Raw genomic sequence first — 18,958 nt, forward strand, 5'->3', positions numbered from 1 at the left:
ACTTTTGGTTACATCGCAATCTGCGAAGGTCTAACAAATTTCGGCTTCCAATTAAGTGGAGTCAAAATTAAAACTATATAACGAAGAAGAAAAAAAAAAACATCAAATAAAATTGCCAATGATTTCGGAATCGAAGTTGAGTGAGTTTCTCGCGTGCTGTCGCCCAATTGACGTTGCCAAGTTGGAACAATTAGCATAAATTAAAATTGGTTTACGGCGCAGCGCATTTGCACAAAAATGACACAAACGAACGATACGAGAACTCATGAGATGCGACCGACAATCCAACAATCCGGCAATCCGACAATCCGGCAACTGGGCAATGTCGGCAATTCGCTAACGATGAGAGTAAAAGTGATCCAACCGGTTCGGTTCAGTCCACTTCTATAGTTAGTCTCTGAATTTATGACCCCATATAGCACCCACTCCCCGCCCAGCTAACCCCTAAAAATAAAAAAAATAATAATACCAATACGATGCGATCTTAGAACCAAAAACGCAGCAGTTTGATTGGCGTAAAAAGCAAAGCAAAACCACCATTTTAAATATAGACTTTTAAATACTCTTAAGAGTTTTTTGAGTTGAAAGTTTAGGAAAATTTAAGAAATATTTTGTATTTGAAATTTTGGGTTAAATAAGATATATTATTTGATATTCTTATAGAAGAGAAAATGTGGTTTAAGCATATTTTGTTTTTGAAAAGCAAAAAGCTAAGAAGCTTCTTGAATTAGCAGAAATACAATAAGTTTATATATTAGACTCTTATCAGTTAAAAATAAATCGTTTATTACTTTAGATTAAACTAAATTTAGCTTTTTAATAGAGTATTTTAAAAAATCACCCAAAAGAACAAAAACTCTGCAGAAACGCGCTGCGCATGCGTCGCATCATTTGCCCTGCTTCTACTTTTTTGGCTTGTGCTTGTTCTTTTTTTTAATATATTTTTTTTATTCATTTTTTATTTTTTATATACACATTTTTTTTTGCAATATCATAACTGTGACTTGTGTTAGCACAGTGATTTATACTTGATTTTGCTTTGCTCGTGCGCTAAACTCTTGCTTTGCTTTTGCTTTCATTTGGCCGAGACTGAGACCTGAGTCGCCGAATGACCAGTTGCTTGAAAATGTGCTAAAAAAAAAACCACACACAAGATTCAGAGACATTCTTCTTCCACAAAAGCGTTGATTTGACTAAATTAAGCCTCGGCTGCCGCAACAGCAGCGGCAGCTTTAAATTGTAATCAATTTATTTGTCTTTGGCGCTATTTTTCATGCTGTTTTTTTATTTGTTTGTTGCTTCCCATGGATTCAGCTCGGATCATCGTTAACTGGTTTATCCAAAAACCATAAACCAAGAAACATAAAAAAAGAACCAACTGTGCTATGTTCTTACAGCTTTATTTTGCGTGTCGGTGTTCAGTGAGCTGTCAACGGTTAGATTATCATTATTTTTTAACACAGTTTTTTTTAGAGTAGTTTTTGGAAGTTTTTTTTTGTCTATCTGTGGTTTTTATTGTTTTTGTGTCGGTTTACTTATTTAGATTGCAAAGCTAATCAAAGCAAGCAATTAACAAATCTAAAAATGTTTTATATAAATAATCTAAAAAGGAATTTATTAGCAGCATTTTGATTTGTTAATTTTTTGGTACCTGCTGACTCTGATGTAAATTAAACATTTCTTCAGAAGAGAGATTTTTTTTCAAACCAAATTTAAACTCAAGAAACCCATAACATTCATTTTGCATGCCTCAACAAATTAATTGTATAATTAAGATTCCCCCTTTGCCAAATTTAACCAATTGGTAAAGAAAATACCCAAACAAAAAAATAAAACAACGCATATGGAGATGGCTTCCTCCATGTCCTGCTTAAGAAAAAGTCGTGACTCTTCTGCCAAGTGCTGTCTGTGTTGCCTTTGCGGTGAAATCAGTTTGCGATCTTTTCACAGCAATAATGCATATTAAAATGCCAAGCTAATTGTTATTGTAGGCACACCGCCTCCTCATCGATGTACGTATAGTATACATAGTATCCCTCCTCAGCCCTCCTCGAGTTGGACTGGCAATTAAGTAATAGACAAACAAAGTTTGCTATAGCTTCTCTCATTTGCGAGTTTGCGTGTTGCTGTGGCGATGCAACATCAACAGCAACAGCAGCAACAGCATCAGCAACTGCAACACCTTCGACAACATAGCCACTGAATGGACAAATTTTTATGCACAAGTGGAGAGCCTGAAATGGCTGTTGGCCAAGATGTTGCTGTCTTTGACTATTAATTACCAAAAAATAAACCACAACAAAAAATCTAAGAGAAAATCGAAGCCACTAACTTTGAGTGGGTGGGAAGATGCAACAGCAATTAAAGAAAATACAGGACAGCTTCAATAAAATGAACGGGAGCTAAGAAAAAAGTAGTTGGTTTAAACTTTAAAGTATTGTTTGAGTGATTTTTATTCTTAACGTTATTATGTTTTTTTGAATATATTCATTATAAAAATTTGTAGATATTTCATATAATAATAAAAAAAGAGATCCTTCGAAAAAAATACAAATTTATACCCAAAAAGTACCCTTGTTATAAACCTCTATTTCTTCGAGTGCTTTAACTACCATAACACAATGTAATTCAATTTAATGATGTACAACTGTATTTGAAAACACCTCCATTCAATTGAATTTAATGTTTTTGTGGCACATCAGGAGATGGCTTTCCGTGTGGACTGTGAGAACCCACACGAAAAAACCAATAAAAACCCAAAAATAATACCAAAATTTGTGACTATTTCATAGCACCCGGCTTTCGTTATGGGGGAGCGTTGTCACGATGCTGGCCCCTTTGCTTCAAATATATATTCTGTTTTTTTTTGTATTCTTGTTGGCGTTTAATCCCTGCCCTGAATGCAAAGACTATAGCAATGAGAATGACTTTGGCGCCCCTCCAAGACCCACACGACCATAATAAAACAATTATGACGAAAAAGAGGAAAACAAAACGCCAAGACTAGAGCGACCTATCGATGGCAAAAATTTATCACCCCTTAGTTAACCCCCAACACCTTGCCGAGCCTTGCCAAAAAAAAAAAAAAAAATAAAATGAGACAAACGTGGCTGGAATGCGCCAAAAAAAGAAATAAAAAACAAAAATATGGCAAACGTCTCGACTTTGACTTACACTGACTGCAATAAGTTAATAGTTCGAATTCGATTTCTTTTCGGGGGAGAAGCGCCTTTAAAACTAAAGATTTTTCCTAGCTTTTGGAAAACAAAGCTTGTCTAATGCCAAAAAAATCCAAAACCAAAACGGAGCTTGGCTTTTGGGTGCGTTCCGTGAACTCCACGATGTTTTTTGTGTGTCAGCCGGCGTGCCAGAGACGCCGACAACTAGCAACACCATGCTGCAGCAACTAGCAACACCACCAACAGTAACACCAACAGCAACAACAACAACAACAGCACTAAACATCTAAAACAACAATAACAACGAGTGCTAATGATGATCATGATGATGATGTTGAAGCTTCGGGGCGCTTCGTGGGCTTCATTATTGATTTAATAACAGACTTGAAGACACGCTTTAACTGCAGCAAGTTGACTTCGGCTCAGAGTCAAGTTGTTGCCGAACGGGCTGATCGGGCGGAAAAAAAAAATATGATGATGATGCCACAAATTCCATACCACACCAAATCAGCCAAAAAACATAAGCCAAAAATTTAAACCAAACCTACAAAGTCATGTCAATGTTTTGCAGGAATATGGGATGTGCTTTTGTGGAGTATTTGTGCCATTTGGGGATCGCGGAACACAAAAACAAACACCCTCATAAAGCCAAGTGTGGCCAAAATGTGATCTTCGTTTCGGCCATTTTCCCTATCTATGTACGAACCCCTGTGGGCGTTATCAAATGGGTCTGAGGATGGGCCTGGGCCTCAGCCCGAGCCTGGGATGCAAAGGCGAAATGAAAGTGAAAGAGCCACAGCTTTACGGCCTATTAAAATATAATAAGGAAGCAAGGATGAGGTCGTTCAGGGGGCGTATGTGTAATTCGATATGTGCATATCGTAAGCTCCGAAAAATAAAGGTTGTGAAGGAAGTTTTTACAATTAGCCATAGCTTTTATGTTTGGTCATTAAAACAATGGTTTTTTGGAATAGTTATGAGAGTTGTTTAATAAAAAATAAGGGCCTAAATATTAGCTTCCTTAAAATCCCTCGAAACTTTCAAATTCCTGTTTCAAAAAAAGACATTTTCCCAAGAACCTCCTTTTATTTGGGAATCGCATCGGCCACTTTGCTTGCGCCAAAAGGTAAGCAAATTCCCAAATAGATAAATCTATTGTATCTGCCAGATACAAAACTCAAATTTAGATATGCAAACGAAACGAACAATTTTCTCGAACTCGACTTAGACTGCGACTGCGGCTTGGCCGAGCTGAGCCGCTCACACTAAATCAAATCTTCATGAGCCCGGCTTTGGGCTCACCCTGCCCCCGTGGATCGTCGGATATATGGGTTAGGCTCAATTTGCCATGACCGGAGGGGGGGAGCAAGGGGTGCGGTCTGGGGTGCATCTCGCAGATACAAAGGCAAGACAAAAGGCAATATTGGCGTTTTAATGCATGTTGCCTTTGGTGTTTGTGGCTGCTGCAACCTGCTGGGAAAACACGGAGCTGCTCGCTTTGTTTACGACACTCGACGGCTGTTGAGGGGGTGGTGGGATTAATCGATTTGGGAACCGATCTCCCTCCCACCCATCCAGCCAACCACCCACTCCCACCTCCCAGCCACTCACTCCCCTTGCTCCTTTTATTGTTTTTGTTTTGGTTGCCATCTGTTTGGCAAACCAACGAAAGCGAAAATCCAAAACGTGCAACAATGGGCCTTAAAAAAATGGGTAGAGAAGGCAGTTCGAAATTAACACTAATACGATTCCAAAAGTGCAGGAGTTTCGAGTCCCAAGTAACTCTATCGAAGACCAGACGTCGCGTGTTTTGATAGCTTGTTGATATTTCAGTAAGTAAGGCCTAAACAATTCCACAATGTAATTCCCAAAAAAATCCAAATGCACACGAAATATTTTCTTGGAGAGATTTTGTAATAAATTTCTAATATTAGTTCTTGTGGAGAGAATATTTAGGCTATTTTGATAAGAAAAAAATACTTTGAAAAATAATAAAATTTTTTTTTATAAATTTATTTGAATCTTTCCTATAGTCATTTTATTATTTTAGAAACATTTTTAAAATATTTTCTATTCAAAATACTACAGTTTTTCTTTCCGTGCCTTTGAAAAAATTGTCCCAAATATTTTTTATTCAATGTTTTGGTTTTTTTTTTGTGCGATACTCCGGGCAAACTTCCCACCTCAAGCCCAGCTGCACCTTCTTTAGTGGCTTTAATTTTGGTTATTTTTTGATGGGGGTTTGTTGAAGACGGATGCGCCTGGCAACTGATCAGAAAAAATCTTTGCCAGAAACTGAACGGGCCAAAAAAATCCATTCCTTGCCCGTAATTATGTAAGCGGCGTTCCAAAACTGGCAGCTTATTTATCTTTGTCTCAGCCATGTCAATCAGCCGATGCCTTCAGTGGCTCCGTAGAGGCAAAGAGCCTAGCACCACCAGTGCACCCATCAAGCCCCACCGATGCACTGCAGCAGCACCAGCGGCAGCATCAGGGGCACCTTTGACCCGGGGCCCAGAGTGAGCCGAGTTTGGTGGGGCGCCGCTCAACATGCAAATTAGGCGGCTTCAATCTGTATAATAAATGTGGGGAACTCCAAAAAAAAAGACCAAAAACACATATACTTATAGCGGGGTAATTCGCATTGGTAGTGGAAGTGGGATTGGAGCTGGAAATGCGACTGGAAGTGGGACTGGGAGTGGAGAATCGATGTCGACTGAGGGTCTTCCAAATGGCCAATCGTATGTCGGAGCTACCTCAGTCATGATTTGAACTATATTTGGTAAAAAACTAAACCTACAATCTATGTAAATGTAAGAAACATTTAACCTACGAAAGATTTATATGGGAAGATTTTTAAAGATTTTAGGATACATTTAAATTTTACTTACTAACTCTTGAATTCAAAACAAAGTCATCTAAACAATAACTATATTTTAACGTGTCACCAAAGAATCATCTGGGTTTTTCCTTCCATTAAATACATTTAAGCCTTTATTATGACCAGACTGAAACCCATTTAACACAAACACAAATCAATAATACATTGTCTTCTAAATCAGCCAATTCAGCAGATTATCAAATACTTTTACTCAACAAAGTCATCTAAATTAAGTCAGACTAACTCAAGTCAAGATACTTATATGTATCTTAAGCTTGACTCATAGGGGGAGAGAGAGAAAATATAAAGAATCCAGTCGATGATGAAGCTGATGATATAACAATTCAATTAAACCAGTTTACAATCGAGGCATCTGCAAAACCTTAACGGCAAAGTTCTGTATTTTTTTTTATGTGGATTTCATGCAAATTATTCTAACCAGCTCAGATTGCAGTGGATATTTTTCACATTTTTATTTTTCTTTATTAACTTTTTTAAAATCCGCTTTTGCATAATGGATCTGCTGGGCCGGTAGGGGCTATTTTTGGGCAAGTTCCCGATCGCAGCAACTGCAGTTGGTAACAAGTGTCAAGTGGCAGCACAATTATTGGCCAATACATAGGCTTATATAGTGAGAAGCAGAAACAGATATACTCTCGGACTTGTACTCTGACCAAGACTGGTTAAGATGCGCTCAAAAATGACTTCAATCCGTTCGGATGGCCAACTCTGATTGTGGTGAGGGATCGAGAGGGTAAAGGGGACAAAAACCAGCAGGGGGTGCTATGAAATGTCCAAGATGGCCTTCGGTGATTTTTGCAGCGATTAAAAAACCGATGACGATGTCGACGTCTCCACTGGTTTACTTAGCATTCAAAGTGGCGCAAAGAGATTTATACGAATTGTTGCGACAATTTCAGCTCTTGACAATTTTTTTGCTCTTGACTCATTCAATTGAAATTCTTTAGCCATGTTGTTATTGTTTTTATTGTCTTTTAATGATGTTGTTGCTGGCCAGCAGCATCTCGACACTTTCAATGTTTAACTTGACTGACCTTTTGCCACGAATAGTTCTCTATCTATGTATCTATATCTGAAATGAATCTTTAAATCTTTTTACATGGCTGGCACAGTTTCCAAAGCTACCATTTTAATTGGGTAGAGCCCCGGCTTTATGGGTTTTTAATAGATACATCCTACAAGGCCCATACCGTAGGTGCTATAAAGATTTATGCTTCTCAAGATTTATGCTCGACTTTGGAAACATGTTGTGGGTTTATTTACTATTATCTTAACAATAATTGAAGCTTTGTAGTAGATCAGATGTTTATCTAATTCCTAGAAAAGTATAACCCAAAATGGGAATTTCTTATTGTTTTCTGTCCATGTCAAAAGTCAAATTCCTTAGGCACCCACATTAAAAATATTTTTTATTACTTCCCTACCATTTTTTACAATATTTTTTTTTTATTAAAAAACACACCTTTTTGTGAGGCAGCAACAATGCTCCTCCCAGGCAAGTTAAGTTCCCAGATCAATATGAAATATCATTCCAAATATGGCCTTGGGTCATTTAGAAAGCAATTCATCGAAGACGAGGCTGGATCTCGAACTGAACTCTTCGATCTCCAAACAAAGAAAATAAAAATAGAAATAAAAAAAAAAGTTGAATAAAAACTACCGTGGGCTACTGCCAAAAATGCTACCGGGAAGAGTAAGCGCGATAAACATTAAAGATTACCCATTTTAACCATTGTCTTTGATAGCCTCAAACCAAATAAACAACCTAAAAAACTACTTTAAAAAAAATACTTTTTGGGTTGGGTTGTTTTTAGTTTTTTTTTTAGGATTTTTATTGCATTTTTCCCTCTTTGGTTTGGGCATCCTCCTGGTGGAGCATCTTCTTGGAAAATTGCAGTTTTCTAATTGCTTTTGGCCAGCTCGTTAACAAATTTATTATAATGCCGAGGGCCCCCTACTTCTTGGCCAATTGCATAAGTTTGTTAGTCGTTTTCCTTCGTATAGTTTTTCTTTTTTCCTATATTTTTTTTATATAATATCGTTAATACATATTATTTGGCAAGCTTTTGTTCATGCTCCGACCAAAAAGACTTGTACTTTGAACTGCGAACTCCCAACGGAGCTGGTTGGGAGCTTCGAAGCCTGATCAATGGACCTGGACATGTAAGCATCTGCCGAAATTGACAGACAAAATGGTATTCTCTGGGATGCAAGGAGGACGGATGGATAGATGGATGGATGGTGGGGATAGAGAGGTAGATGGGTAGGTAGCCCCCTGTGCAGTGACCCAAAGAAATGGTAATGCGAGCCGGCTCGTCTTCGCCATCCGTTTGGGTCAAAATGCTCCATGGTTGGCCACTCAGTCATTGAGTCAGTGGGTGCAACTGCAGTCTGCAGTCTCCCGCGCCAGTCTTCGTGTGAAGATCTGTGAGAAGTATACAAATGGGTTTCAGGTTCGGTTCACTCGCCGCAGAAGAAGGAGTTTACTCATTTTGTTGCAGGTTTTTTGTGTTTTTTTTTTCTTCTCCAAACTCTACGGCGGCTTCGATGGTATCGCCTTTGAAATCCACGACAGCGACAAAGCCAGACTCATGGCCTAATAGACATGGAGGAGTCCCCTAGACTTGGCCCAAACCCAGGTCTCAGGTCCCCAGGTTTGAAGTCGCAGGCAACTTCCTGCAGTACTTTTGGGATGATGATGATGATGATGAGGCCGTTCGTCTGGGCCTAGACTTTCACTATTAATTGTCGATTTTCATCAATTGTTGTTCATTGTGTTGTACTAGTTTTTGTTGCTTAATGGGTAATGGGGTTGGTATTTAAAGTTGTACAACAAAAACTAAATAAATAAAAGTAAAATAAAATAGAAGAAGACGAGAAGAAAACCCAATTTCTGTTTCATATCGAAATTGGATCTATTACTCAATGAAGCGACCGAGTGAGAGACAATTTGATTGATTTATGCAATACCCGGGCGAATCATCGGACCTTTTCTCCATTGTCAGTTAATTGCTGAATGCAATAGAAGATTTCGGTTATATCATGACCAATTTCTGTAGACTTGGTGTAGGCTTTCCGCTCATTTGCATTTTGGAGCAACATTTCGATGGCATTCTATGCAACAAAAAGCGATTGAATATGCCGACAAAATAAAGTCTTTGAATATTTGTCACTGACAGAGTATTTTGGGCCAAAAATGGGGAGAGTCATAGAACTAAAGTTATGAGAATCTTAAGACATGAATTCTTGATGAAACTTGAAATTTTGGTAAACATATAAGTACTTTGTTGAAAGGCATAAACCATATTCAAAACCTTTTCCTCCAACTATCATGAATATTTATAAATTGCCTATATTTATACTTAATATTTATCTATATATCTCTATCCATTATTTTCTGTTTTTATGAGTGCCCTCTATGAACTGTGTCCACGTTTTTTTGTTTTCAAGACAACTGACACGACAGCCGAGGAGGCAAAAACAACGCCAAACGAAAATCATTTATTAATTTGTCAAATTCAAGCCAAGACAACACCACACGTTAGGAAATCCAAAATCTTGTGGGCTATGATTATTATTTTCGTGTTGGAGTCACTTTGGTTACCTTTGTTGCTGTTTGTTGCCAGTTTATAACTAATTCTCGCAGATAAAAAGTGTCAAAAGAGTCAGCCGGCCAGAAGTCAACTAAAGTTGCTAAAAAATCGGTACAAAAAAAAATAATAAATATATATATATATGTATATATGGTTGATTAGATATATATGAGCATGTGTGAATAATAGTTTTGTTGAAGTCTATCTGATGATTATGCCTGCTTTAATTAATGGCTAATAAGATTTGTTGACAGTTTATTATTTTCTTACCAAAAAAACTAAGACAAAGGGTAAATATATAAAAATGAAACTAAAATTATGTAAATTATGAAAAATAGCTGCAAACTTTTGCCGACATTTTGCAATGCGAATCAGACAAAATATTTATTATAATCAAAAACTGAACACCCGCAACGTGGCCAAGCCAAGCAGCAACACGGGAACGTGCAACATCGGACAACACAATTTATTACATTTTATGTGCCGCATTAACTGAACGATGGAGATGTGATCCTCGTTTAGGTTTGTTTCTTGTATTTTTAGTACGTTTTTTTTTTGTATTTTTGGCTACATCTTTTTTTTTTGCTGCAACGTGAGCTTGCCTCATGGCTAACCCCGCGACACAATGAGGAGGTGTCTCTTGGCAGCATTGGTTATCCGACGAAAAATATATCCATATATTTATTTATTTTGACTGGGATTGGGCATGAGACTGGGTACTCGGACGCGGTCTCGGATTCGGATTCGGACTTGGTCTGAAGAAGCTGAGCTTTTCTAATTAAGACATTCGATACGGCGCGCTTGCGTGTAAAACGCAAGACAATTGGGCAATGGAATACAAGCAGCAACAGCAACATTAGCACGGCAGCATTATGAATCTGCTCATATCTGTATCTAAGCGACAGTAGTCATTGCAGACATATTTGGCATTTCACCAACCATTTAGCATTAAGCTCACCCCTGAGACTCTATGTGGCATTCACGGCTACTTAGCCACGAGTATTCTAAATTGCTAAAGACCTTTTTCCGCCTCGTTTTTCATCCTTGCAGGTGCAGGTGCAGCAATAGCAACATCCACTGAGTCGAGGAAAATAGGAAAATTGCTGGCCGACCTGAGTCCACGGGTCGCGGGGAAATTGAAAAGCGAGAAAAGTGACAGTAACAGCGGTAGCAGCAGCAACAACTGTGACAGCCCAGCAGCGACATCAGTAGCTGCTACCACAGCGGCAACATCAACGACCCCAACAACAAACTCTGCAACAGGAGGAGTCACTGCTACTGCAACTGCAACTGCAACAGCAACTGCGAAAGCAACAACAGAAGCAGCAGCAGCAGCAATAAATTCAACAAAAATCAGCCAAGTTAGGCTCAATAACCAAGCGACAACAAGCATGTTACTTTTGCAACCCAATGTAAGTTCATAAATACGCATATAACATGGATAAATTAATAGAAAGTTGGGTGAAAAGAAATTAGTTTTTTATAGGATATTGTTTATAAAGACTAAGCGTTTATGACTCAATTGTATTTGCTTAGAAAAGTACTTGAAAGTCAAAGATCGAAGTTTTAGAGCTCAATTAGTGAACGAAAAGCCAAGCATACAAGGCTCCTTTTAATTTAATTTTAATTTTATTGAAAACTTTAGGCTTTTAAAAAAATAATCCATCGGGATGAGGGTGTTAAAAATAAAGTATGCAAATTTTCTTAAACCTCAACATGAATGGCAGTGCTAATTGCCAGCTGCGAGTAGGTGATTTGTGTTTTGACGGAGGACAAGTTTTCCGGGCACAGAGAGGTGAGTAGAGATCAACATATGTATAATTAGATAGCTATTGTTGAGCAAGAGATATATGTGTGTTTTGGGAAAAAATTTTGGCATAACCATAACCAATTAGGAAATGATAATCGAAGGGTTTTCCAAGTGATAGGGGTGGGTTTTTCGCACGGTTCTGGCCAATAAGAGTTGCGGCAGGAAATGCGCATGACGCAGGTTTCGACGGCGAGACTCCACCCTTAGGGCTAGGATATCTAGGAGCGGCTAACGGACTAACTAACTCATTCGTTCCTGAATTGTCTGTCGTTGCAGAGCTCCTTTAGTTCATTGTCGCCCTTTGATAATTTCTCCACACAATCCGCGACGACGAATACAACTTCGTCGGCAGCTGGCCACCAACTAATCCATCAGCAACATCATCATCAGCAGCAACAGCAGCAGCATCTGCAACAGCAGCAACAACATCATCACCATCATCATCAGCAGCAGCAGCAGCAACATCTGCAACATCAGCAAGAGCAGCAACAACAGCAGCAGCTCCTGAGCCCCCAACAACACCTCTTGAAAACCGAGTCCTTGCTGTCCCATGAAGAGGATCAGTTGATCAGCAACCTGACCGAATCGGCTGTAGTCTCCCACAGCGAGCTCTTCTCGGATCTCTTCTTCCCCTCGGACTCCAACAACTCCCTGCTCTCGCCCACCACCAGCGGCTATCCCGATAATCCCGCCGAGGATCTGACCAGCTCCATTGAGAATCTCACCAAGTTGACTTGCTTGAGGGACAAGCGATTGTCCTCCATTCCCGAACAGCAGCTGAGCTCCGAACAGGAGCAGCAACTGTGTTTGCTGAGTCTGCGATCTAGCAGCGATCCTGCCATTGCTCTCCACGCCCAACAGCAGCAACAACAACAGCAGCAGCAGCAACACCAGCAGCAGCAACATCCCCAACAACATCACCAGCAACTCCAGCTGATCTCGCCCATTGGAGGGCCCTTGTCCTGCGGCAGCAGCTTGCCCAGCTTCCAGGAGACCTATTCCCTGAAGTACAACAGCAGCAGTGGCAGCAGCCCCCAACAAGCTTCCGCATCTGCCTCGGCATCCGCATCCGCGTCCGCCTCTTCATCCAACACCGCTCCCACGCCCACAGACCAGGTGCTGACTCTCAAGATGGACGAGGACTGTTTTCCGCCCCTGGCCCCGGCAAGCTGGAGTGCCAGTCCACCGTCGCAGCTCCAGCAGTTGCATACAATGCAATCCCAGTCCCAGATGTCGCATCCCAACAGCAACAGCAATAGCAACAACAACGGTGGTGGCGGCAACAGCAACAACAACAGCGGGGCATACAACTACCATGGGCACTTCAACGCCATCAACGCCAGCGCCAATCTGTCGCCCAGCTCCTCGGCCAGTTCCTTGTACGAGTACAACGGTGTGTCCTCGGCGGACAACTTTTACGGACAGCAGCAGAGCTATCAGCAACATGTAAGTGTTTCTCAGACTTACTTAAAGTATAATTTATTATTTTAACTAATTATTTTAATGTAATTATATAAGTTCTAATGTAACAGTCCACACGTTCCAAAAATATATTGAAAATTTATTTTATTTTTTATTTGATTTTTTAGAACTACAACTCGCACAATGGCGAACGGTACTCGCTGCCGACGTTCCCCACCATATCGGAGCTGGCGGCTGCCACCGCTGCCGTAGAAGCAGCAGCAGCGGCGGCCAACGGTTCCTCCTCATCGGCTGTGGGAGGTCCAGCTCCTGTGCGACGAGCATCTTTGCCCGTTCAGCGGACCGTCTCACCAGCCGGCTCCTCGGCGCAGAGCCCGAAACTGGCCAAGATTACGCTCGGCCAGAGGCACGCCCACGCTCATCCCCTCCAGCTGAACTCGGCCCCCAATTCAGCGGCCAGTTCGCCGGCAAGTGCTGATCTCCATGCGGGCCGTATGCTTCCAGCTCCATCGCAACTCTGTGCGGTTTGTGGTGACACCGCGGCTTGCCAGCACTACGGAGTGCGCACCTGCGAGGGCTGCAAGGGATTCTTCAAGCGAACGGTCCAGAAGGGCTCCAAGTACGTGTGCCTGGCGGACAAAAACTGTCCGGTGGACAAGAGGCGGCGAAACCGCTGCCAGTTCTGCCGCTTCCAGAAGTGTCTGGTCGTGGGTATGGTCAAGGAGGTGGTTAGAACCGATTCACTGAAGGGCCGAAGGGGACGCCTTCCCTCCAAACCAAAGTCCCCCCAGGAGTCACCGCCATCGCCGCCCATTTCCCTGATCACCGCCCTCGTGCGCAGCCATGTGGACACCACCCCGGATCCCTCCTGCCTGGACTACACCCACTATGAGGAGCCGTCCATGAGCGAGGCGGACAAGGTGCAGCAATTCTATCACCTGCTGACTAGCTCAGTGGATGTGATAAAGCAGTTTGCCGAGAAGATACCCGGCTACTTGGATCTCACGCCGGAGGATCAGGAGCTGCTCTTCCAGAGCGCCTCCTTGGAGCTATTCGTTCTCAGGCTTTCGTATCGCGCCCGAAGCGATGACACCAAGCTAATCTTCTGCAATGGCACGGTCCTGCATCGTAGCCAGTGCCAGCGATCCTTTGGAGAATGGCTGAACGACATCATGGAGTTCAGTCGCAGTCTGCATAGCCTGGAGATCGATATCTCGGCCTTTGCCTGCCTATGTGCCCTCACTCTGATCACAGGTAGGTTGATTTCTAAAAAAATATTAAACATTTTTATAAAAAAAATTACATTTCCTTATTTTTAACATTACTTTCAATACTATTATTTTAATTAATAGAACGCCATGGCCTCCGGGAGCCTAAAAAAGTGGAGCAGTTGCAGATGAAGATCATTGGCAGCCTGCGGGATCATGTCACCTACAATGCCGAGGCCCAGAAGAAGCAACACTACTTCAGCCGGCTCCTGGGCAAGCTTCCCGAGCTGCGATCCCTCAGTGTCCAGGGACTGCAGCGCATCTTCTACCTGAAGCTGGAGGATCTAGTGCCGGCGCCAGCTCTCATCGAGAACATGTTCGTCACCACACTGCCCTTCTAGAGGGCTACCACACCATCATCACAACTCTGCTTCCTTAAAATAGAATTAAGTAATGCCCCCTAAGATATATATAGGTAAACCCATGAAAAACCCTACATAACTCTAGATCTAATAGAACACCGAAATAAATAAATCTCACTGAAAAGAAACAGAATAAAAACGGAAAGAAAATAAAGTAGACCCAGGCCATATCTTTAGAGTAGAGGTGTAGATATATATATAGTTTCGTTGGACAGCACCGCCCCGTGGATAATTACGGACATGAATATTTGAGAGGCAGAGAGGGTTTCCAGCAGTGGAGACCACAACTCCTGCGTGACTCGTCGTCAGGTCTGGAAATTACCTACAACTTGTTGACGTTAATTGTTAAATTGTTTAATTTTAACTGTCAAAATCAATAGGCAGGCACGCAACGGAATCACTTTCAATCGTATCCCCCTGGACTCGAGCTTGCTCAACGGACAAGCGGACACACGGACAAACGGACACCACACGCTCTCTTGCCTTTTTGCTAAATTCTAGTCAATTGTTTTAGGCAACAAAAAAAAAAATATACAAATATTAAAATATATACATAAAGTAAAGCTGCAGCAATAGAGTTATAATTTAAATCACAAATTGGAAAACTTCAGTAAGGATCTTTTTTAAGGTACTATCCCTATTCCAGTTTTTGGAAATCAACTATCATATCATATAGCAATGCCATGCTTGCCGTTAGCTAATATATATAGACCCGCAGATAAAGATAATACACCCTATTTAATATTTCTATTAAATCATAGTCTAAGGCTTCTTTATTAGACTAAGACTAAGGTTCTGTTCGATTTTTCAATGCACTCGATTAGTGCACGATGAGAGTTAAGGTACCTTTTTGTGATGATTGTGTCTGACACAGAGAGAGTTGCACACAAACACACAAACTAGTTGATAAGTAATACTATAAATAAATAATATCTAAAAAGGAAGTTACCCCTTTAAACTAAAACCAGTGAAAAAGAACCCTTTGATTTAACCTTAACCACTCCAAAACTATGTTCTCAAAGAAACGCAAAATGGATTCTCTACGTGTGTGTTATTTCTATGGAAAACCCCTCTATGTGATTTTGTGATAGATTGGCATTGAACTCTATATTTATATATATAACAAAAACAAATAAAAAAAAAACATATATATATATATATGTCTAAAATATATATATGGATAAATATATATTTTTATGTCTAACTTTTTGTATGGTTTATTTTATACGTACAACTTTTCTTTGATAACGAAACAAGAAAAATAAAAAATATCGTTAGCTAGCAAATATAATAAATGTACGTTATGAGGAAATTTCAAAAGTATAAAAGCCTTTAGCAATTTTCCAATTAATGTTTGTATTACAAGAAGACATTTTCTATGTGTAAAATTCAAGACTTCTACAAAATAATATTAATATTCTATAAAAAACAAAAAAAATGTATGAAAAACATATCTCTTCAAGCTTTCAAATGCACATAACACACAGAACAGAATCCCAGAAGTGTTATAAGTATATTGGCATGCCCAGAGAAAATAAAGAAATTTCAGTAACTATAAACTTTAGATAGATCATTAATAAATTATTGTACTTGTAGCACATCAAATGTTCGACAACTAGATTTTGTATCATCTTTAAGAAGAACTTAGGCCAAGATAAACTAAGTATAAACCATGATCTGCATGCGGCTAAGCTGAAGCTAAATAACAAAATAAAATAATAATAATAATAATACATCTTAAAAACTATCCTAATCGAGAGTTGAGAAGTTTAGAAAAAAAAGCAAAAAACATAGAGCAATAATTAAGGATAATGCACTCTGAAAAGTAACTACAACTAAAAGTAAACTAAAACTAAACCTGAACTTGTAACGGTTAGGAACTGGATTATAAACAGGATTACACAGGAACAGTTAGGTGACCAAAACAGTTTGAAACGAGACGTTAGATAGGTTCGGGTTCGAAACCCTCAAAGCGATGCCATTTTTTAGCCGTTACAACAATGAGTACATACATTGGTATATCAATCATGCACATGAATATTATTCAAATTATTGAAATATATACTATATTTAGGATTTAGGAACCTACTTTGTACCTACACACACTCACACACATCCACACACCACAAACATCTACATAAGGATAAAAGAAATATATATATTTTGAATAGAGAGACAACTTTTACAAGTTAGAAAGTACTTCTGGCACAAGAAGCTATAGCTGGATATGGCCATACCGAAGCGAACATATATACATACATATACCTATATAGTTTGGTTTATTGTTCTTTTTGTAATTTTATAAATGCATACATATTTACTACGTGAATGTCAAGTGTGGATTCATATTTTTGAGATACCGTTACAAACAGTAAAAAAATAAAAAAAAAAAACAAATGTGAAATTTTTCGATAAAACGATTTTAAATGAGAACTTTTTGCTTTTTGCTATAAAAATGATATATACACATTAATAAAAACATACATATATATTTTACTATGTAACAGTTAGAATTAAGCTAGAAGCAGCGCATAAAGCTTTATACATAAAAAAAAAAAACAGAAAAAGAAAACTTACAAAGAAAATTGGCACAAATTAAATTAAAAATAGTATTAATTAGGCGTTTTTTTCTAAAGATAATATTATTCGTCAAATGTTATATCTTCAGCAGACACACACACCCCCACACACTCGGTTAGAAATCCCCACAACAGATATCTTAAGCTATATCCAACCTAATTATGCGCCTACTACTAGCAAAGGATAGAACACAGTGAATGGAGGTGAAACCTAAAGACGCTATATGTATACAACATAACATATATCTATCTGATAGATGAGTACCGATACCGAGGAGCGTTATAGCTACATTACTTACATACTATATAGCCCGTTGTGTAATTTTATTCTTATTTGATTGTATCATTTTGAAAATTAAGAAACCTGCAATTCAATTACATAAATCCGCAATATGAGATACCAAGCAAAGCGAATCATTTCATTTCGATTTACGATTAAATTTACTGTTAAATTAAATACCTAAATATGTAAGCCCAAAAACCAGAAAAGTTTTTCTATATCTGTCTTTTGAGCAAATTAGTTATACGAAAACCAAACCGTATTTACATAAATGTATACAAAACAAATCGTATATTTTCATTGGTTTGAAATAAAAACATAAAACAATTTATATTTCTTTTCATTATTTTTGGTGGTTTACAAAAACGTTTCTTTTAAAAGTACATAGGTATTCAAATTTCACAAGTCTTTGTTGATTTTCGTTGACCCTGTATTGGTCCAGATGTCTTTTATAAACTATAGGAGTTCTTATTCTAACAATTTTTAAAAAATATATTTAAAATTTACACTCTGATTGGCAGTCTTATTTACAAAAGCTAGACTAAAACTTTAAAGCTTAAACGTAAACGGGTAGATATGAGACGATATTATTCCGACAAACAGGACAACGGTACTGCGAGTGCATTTGAAGCTGTTGGGAGCACTCCTTGCACAGGCAGAGGTGGCGACAGGGCATCACCACAATGTTCCTGCTTCGCTCCAAGCAAACCACACATCCTCCACGGTTCGGTGACCTGGCTGCCGGATCATTCCATATCTTCTGCATGAAACTAGTCATCCGCTGCTCGGTCCACAAGCAGATACTCTGCGATTTTTTTGAGATTTCGATACGTGCTTGTACAAGAAGGTAGATCAGCAGCAAAAAAACATATCGCCGGAACATATAGAGAACCAAGAGCAACGACAATCCAATGCTTAAACGGAAAATGTTGTTGACCAGGCTGAGGCCACGTGCTAATATTACATCCACCACGAAATCCAGCACATATTCGAAGAGGAGAAGGACCATCTTCGGAGGAAGGAAAAGAATCCACAAGGCGAGAGTTCCCAGGTCGATGAGCAGGTCGAAAATTCCCATTCCCACGTATTGCATGCAATCCCGAGCGATACGCAGACCTCCGACGGTTCCGTCGTAAAAGTACTCCGTAACATCCTGCGTTATGTTGAAAAAGTCACAGAAGTGTCGATGGACTTCGATGGCGCCACATTTTAAGAGATTCCATGCCCGGCTGGTGCCCTCCACCAAACAGTAGCCAACAAAGTTGCTGCCCCACAGAAAGTAGTAAATGCCGGTGACCACGCCATTTATTACATATTCCAGGGGGCCAAGGATGCAATTGTCCACAAGCTCCACCACTAGGACTAGAAAGTACAGCATTTTAAGTGCATTTTAATTAAAAAAATAATCAAAACGAAATAATCAAAACAGAAAACACAAAATAATAGTGCCGGTGGATAAGTGTTACCAGATTCGTATTTTTAAAAAGTCTTATTAGGGGGGAAGTACTTAATATATGAATTTATGAAATACTTCTCAAAACTAACTGATTTACTGAATTTGTA

The 18,958-nt window shown here is 39.4% G+C and overlaps 2 protein-coding genes across 2 annotated transcripts in view; one reads left to right on the top strand and one right to left on the bottom strand.

The window, feature by feature from the left end:
* Positions 1-17,726, top strand: part of Hr38 (Hormone receptor-like in 38) — a 29,829-nt gene extending 12,103 nt beyond the window's left edge. Inside the window, exons 2-5 of the mRNA XM_017241876.3 lie at positions 10,725-11,086; positions 11,761-12,930; positions 13,074-14,160; positions 14,259-17,726. Of these exons, the coding sequence (XP_017097365.3) occupies positions 11,066-11,086; positions 11,761-12,930; positions 13,074-14,160; positions 14,259-14,515 (2,535 nt within the window). The 5' untranslated portion in view covers positions 10,725-11,065 and the 3' untranslated portion in view covers positions 14,516-17,726. The remainder of the gene's footprint in view (positions 1-10,724; positions 11,087-11,760; positions 12,931-13,073; positions 14,161-14,258) is intronic.
* A 19-nt stretch (positions 17,727-17,745) lies between these two features.
* Positions 17,746-18,896, bottom strand: LOC108125561 (mitochondrial ubiquitin ligase activator of NFKB 1). The gene has a single exon (XM_017241784.3). The coding sequence runs from the start codon at positions 18,771-18,773 to the stop codon at positions 17,952-17,954; it is 822 nt and encodes a 273-aa protein (XP_017097273.2). The 5' UTR covers positions 18,774-18,896; the 3' UTR covers positions 17,746-17,951.
* Between the last annotated feature and the right edge of the window lie 62 nt (positions 18,897-18,958).

The sequence above is a fragment of the Drosophila bipectinata genome, chromosome 2L (genome assembly GCF_030179905.1).
Source record: "Drosophila bipectinata strain 14024-0381.07 chromosome 2L, DbipHiC1v2, whole genome shotgun sequence".
In the NCBI taxonomy this organism is placed as follows: Eukaryota; Metazoa; Arthropoda; class Insecta; order Diptera; family Drosophilidae; genus Drosophila; species Drosophila bipectinata.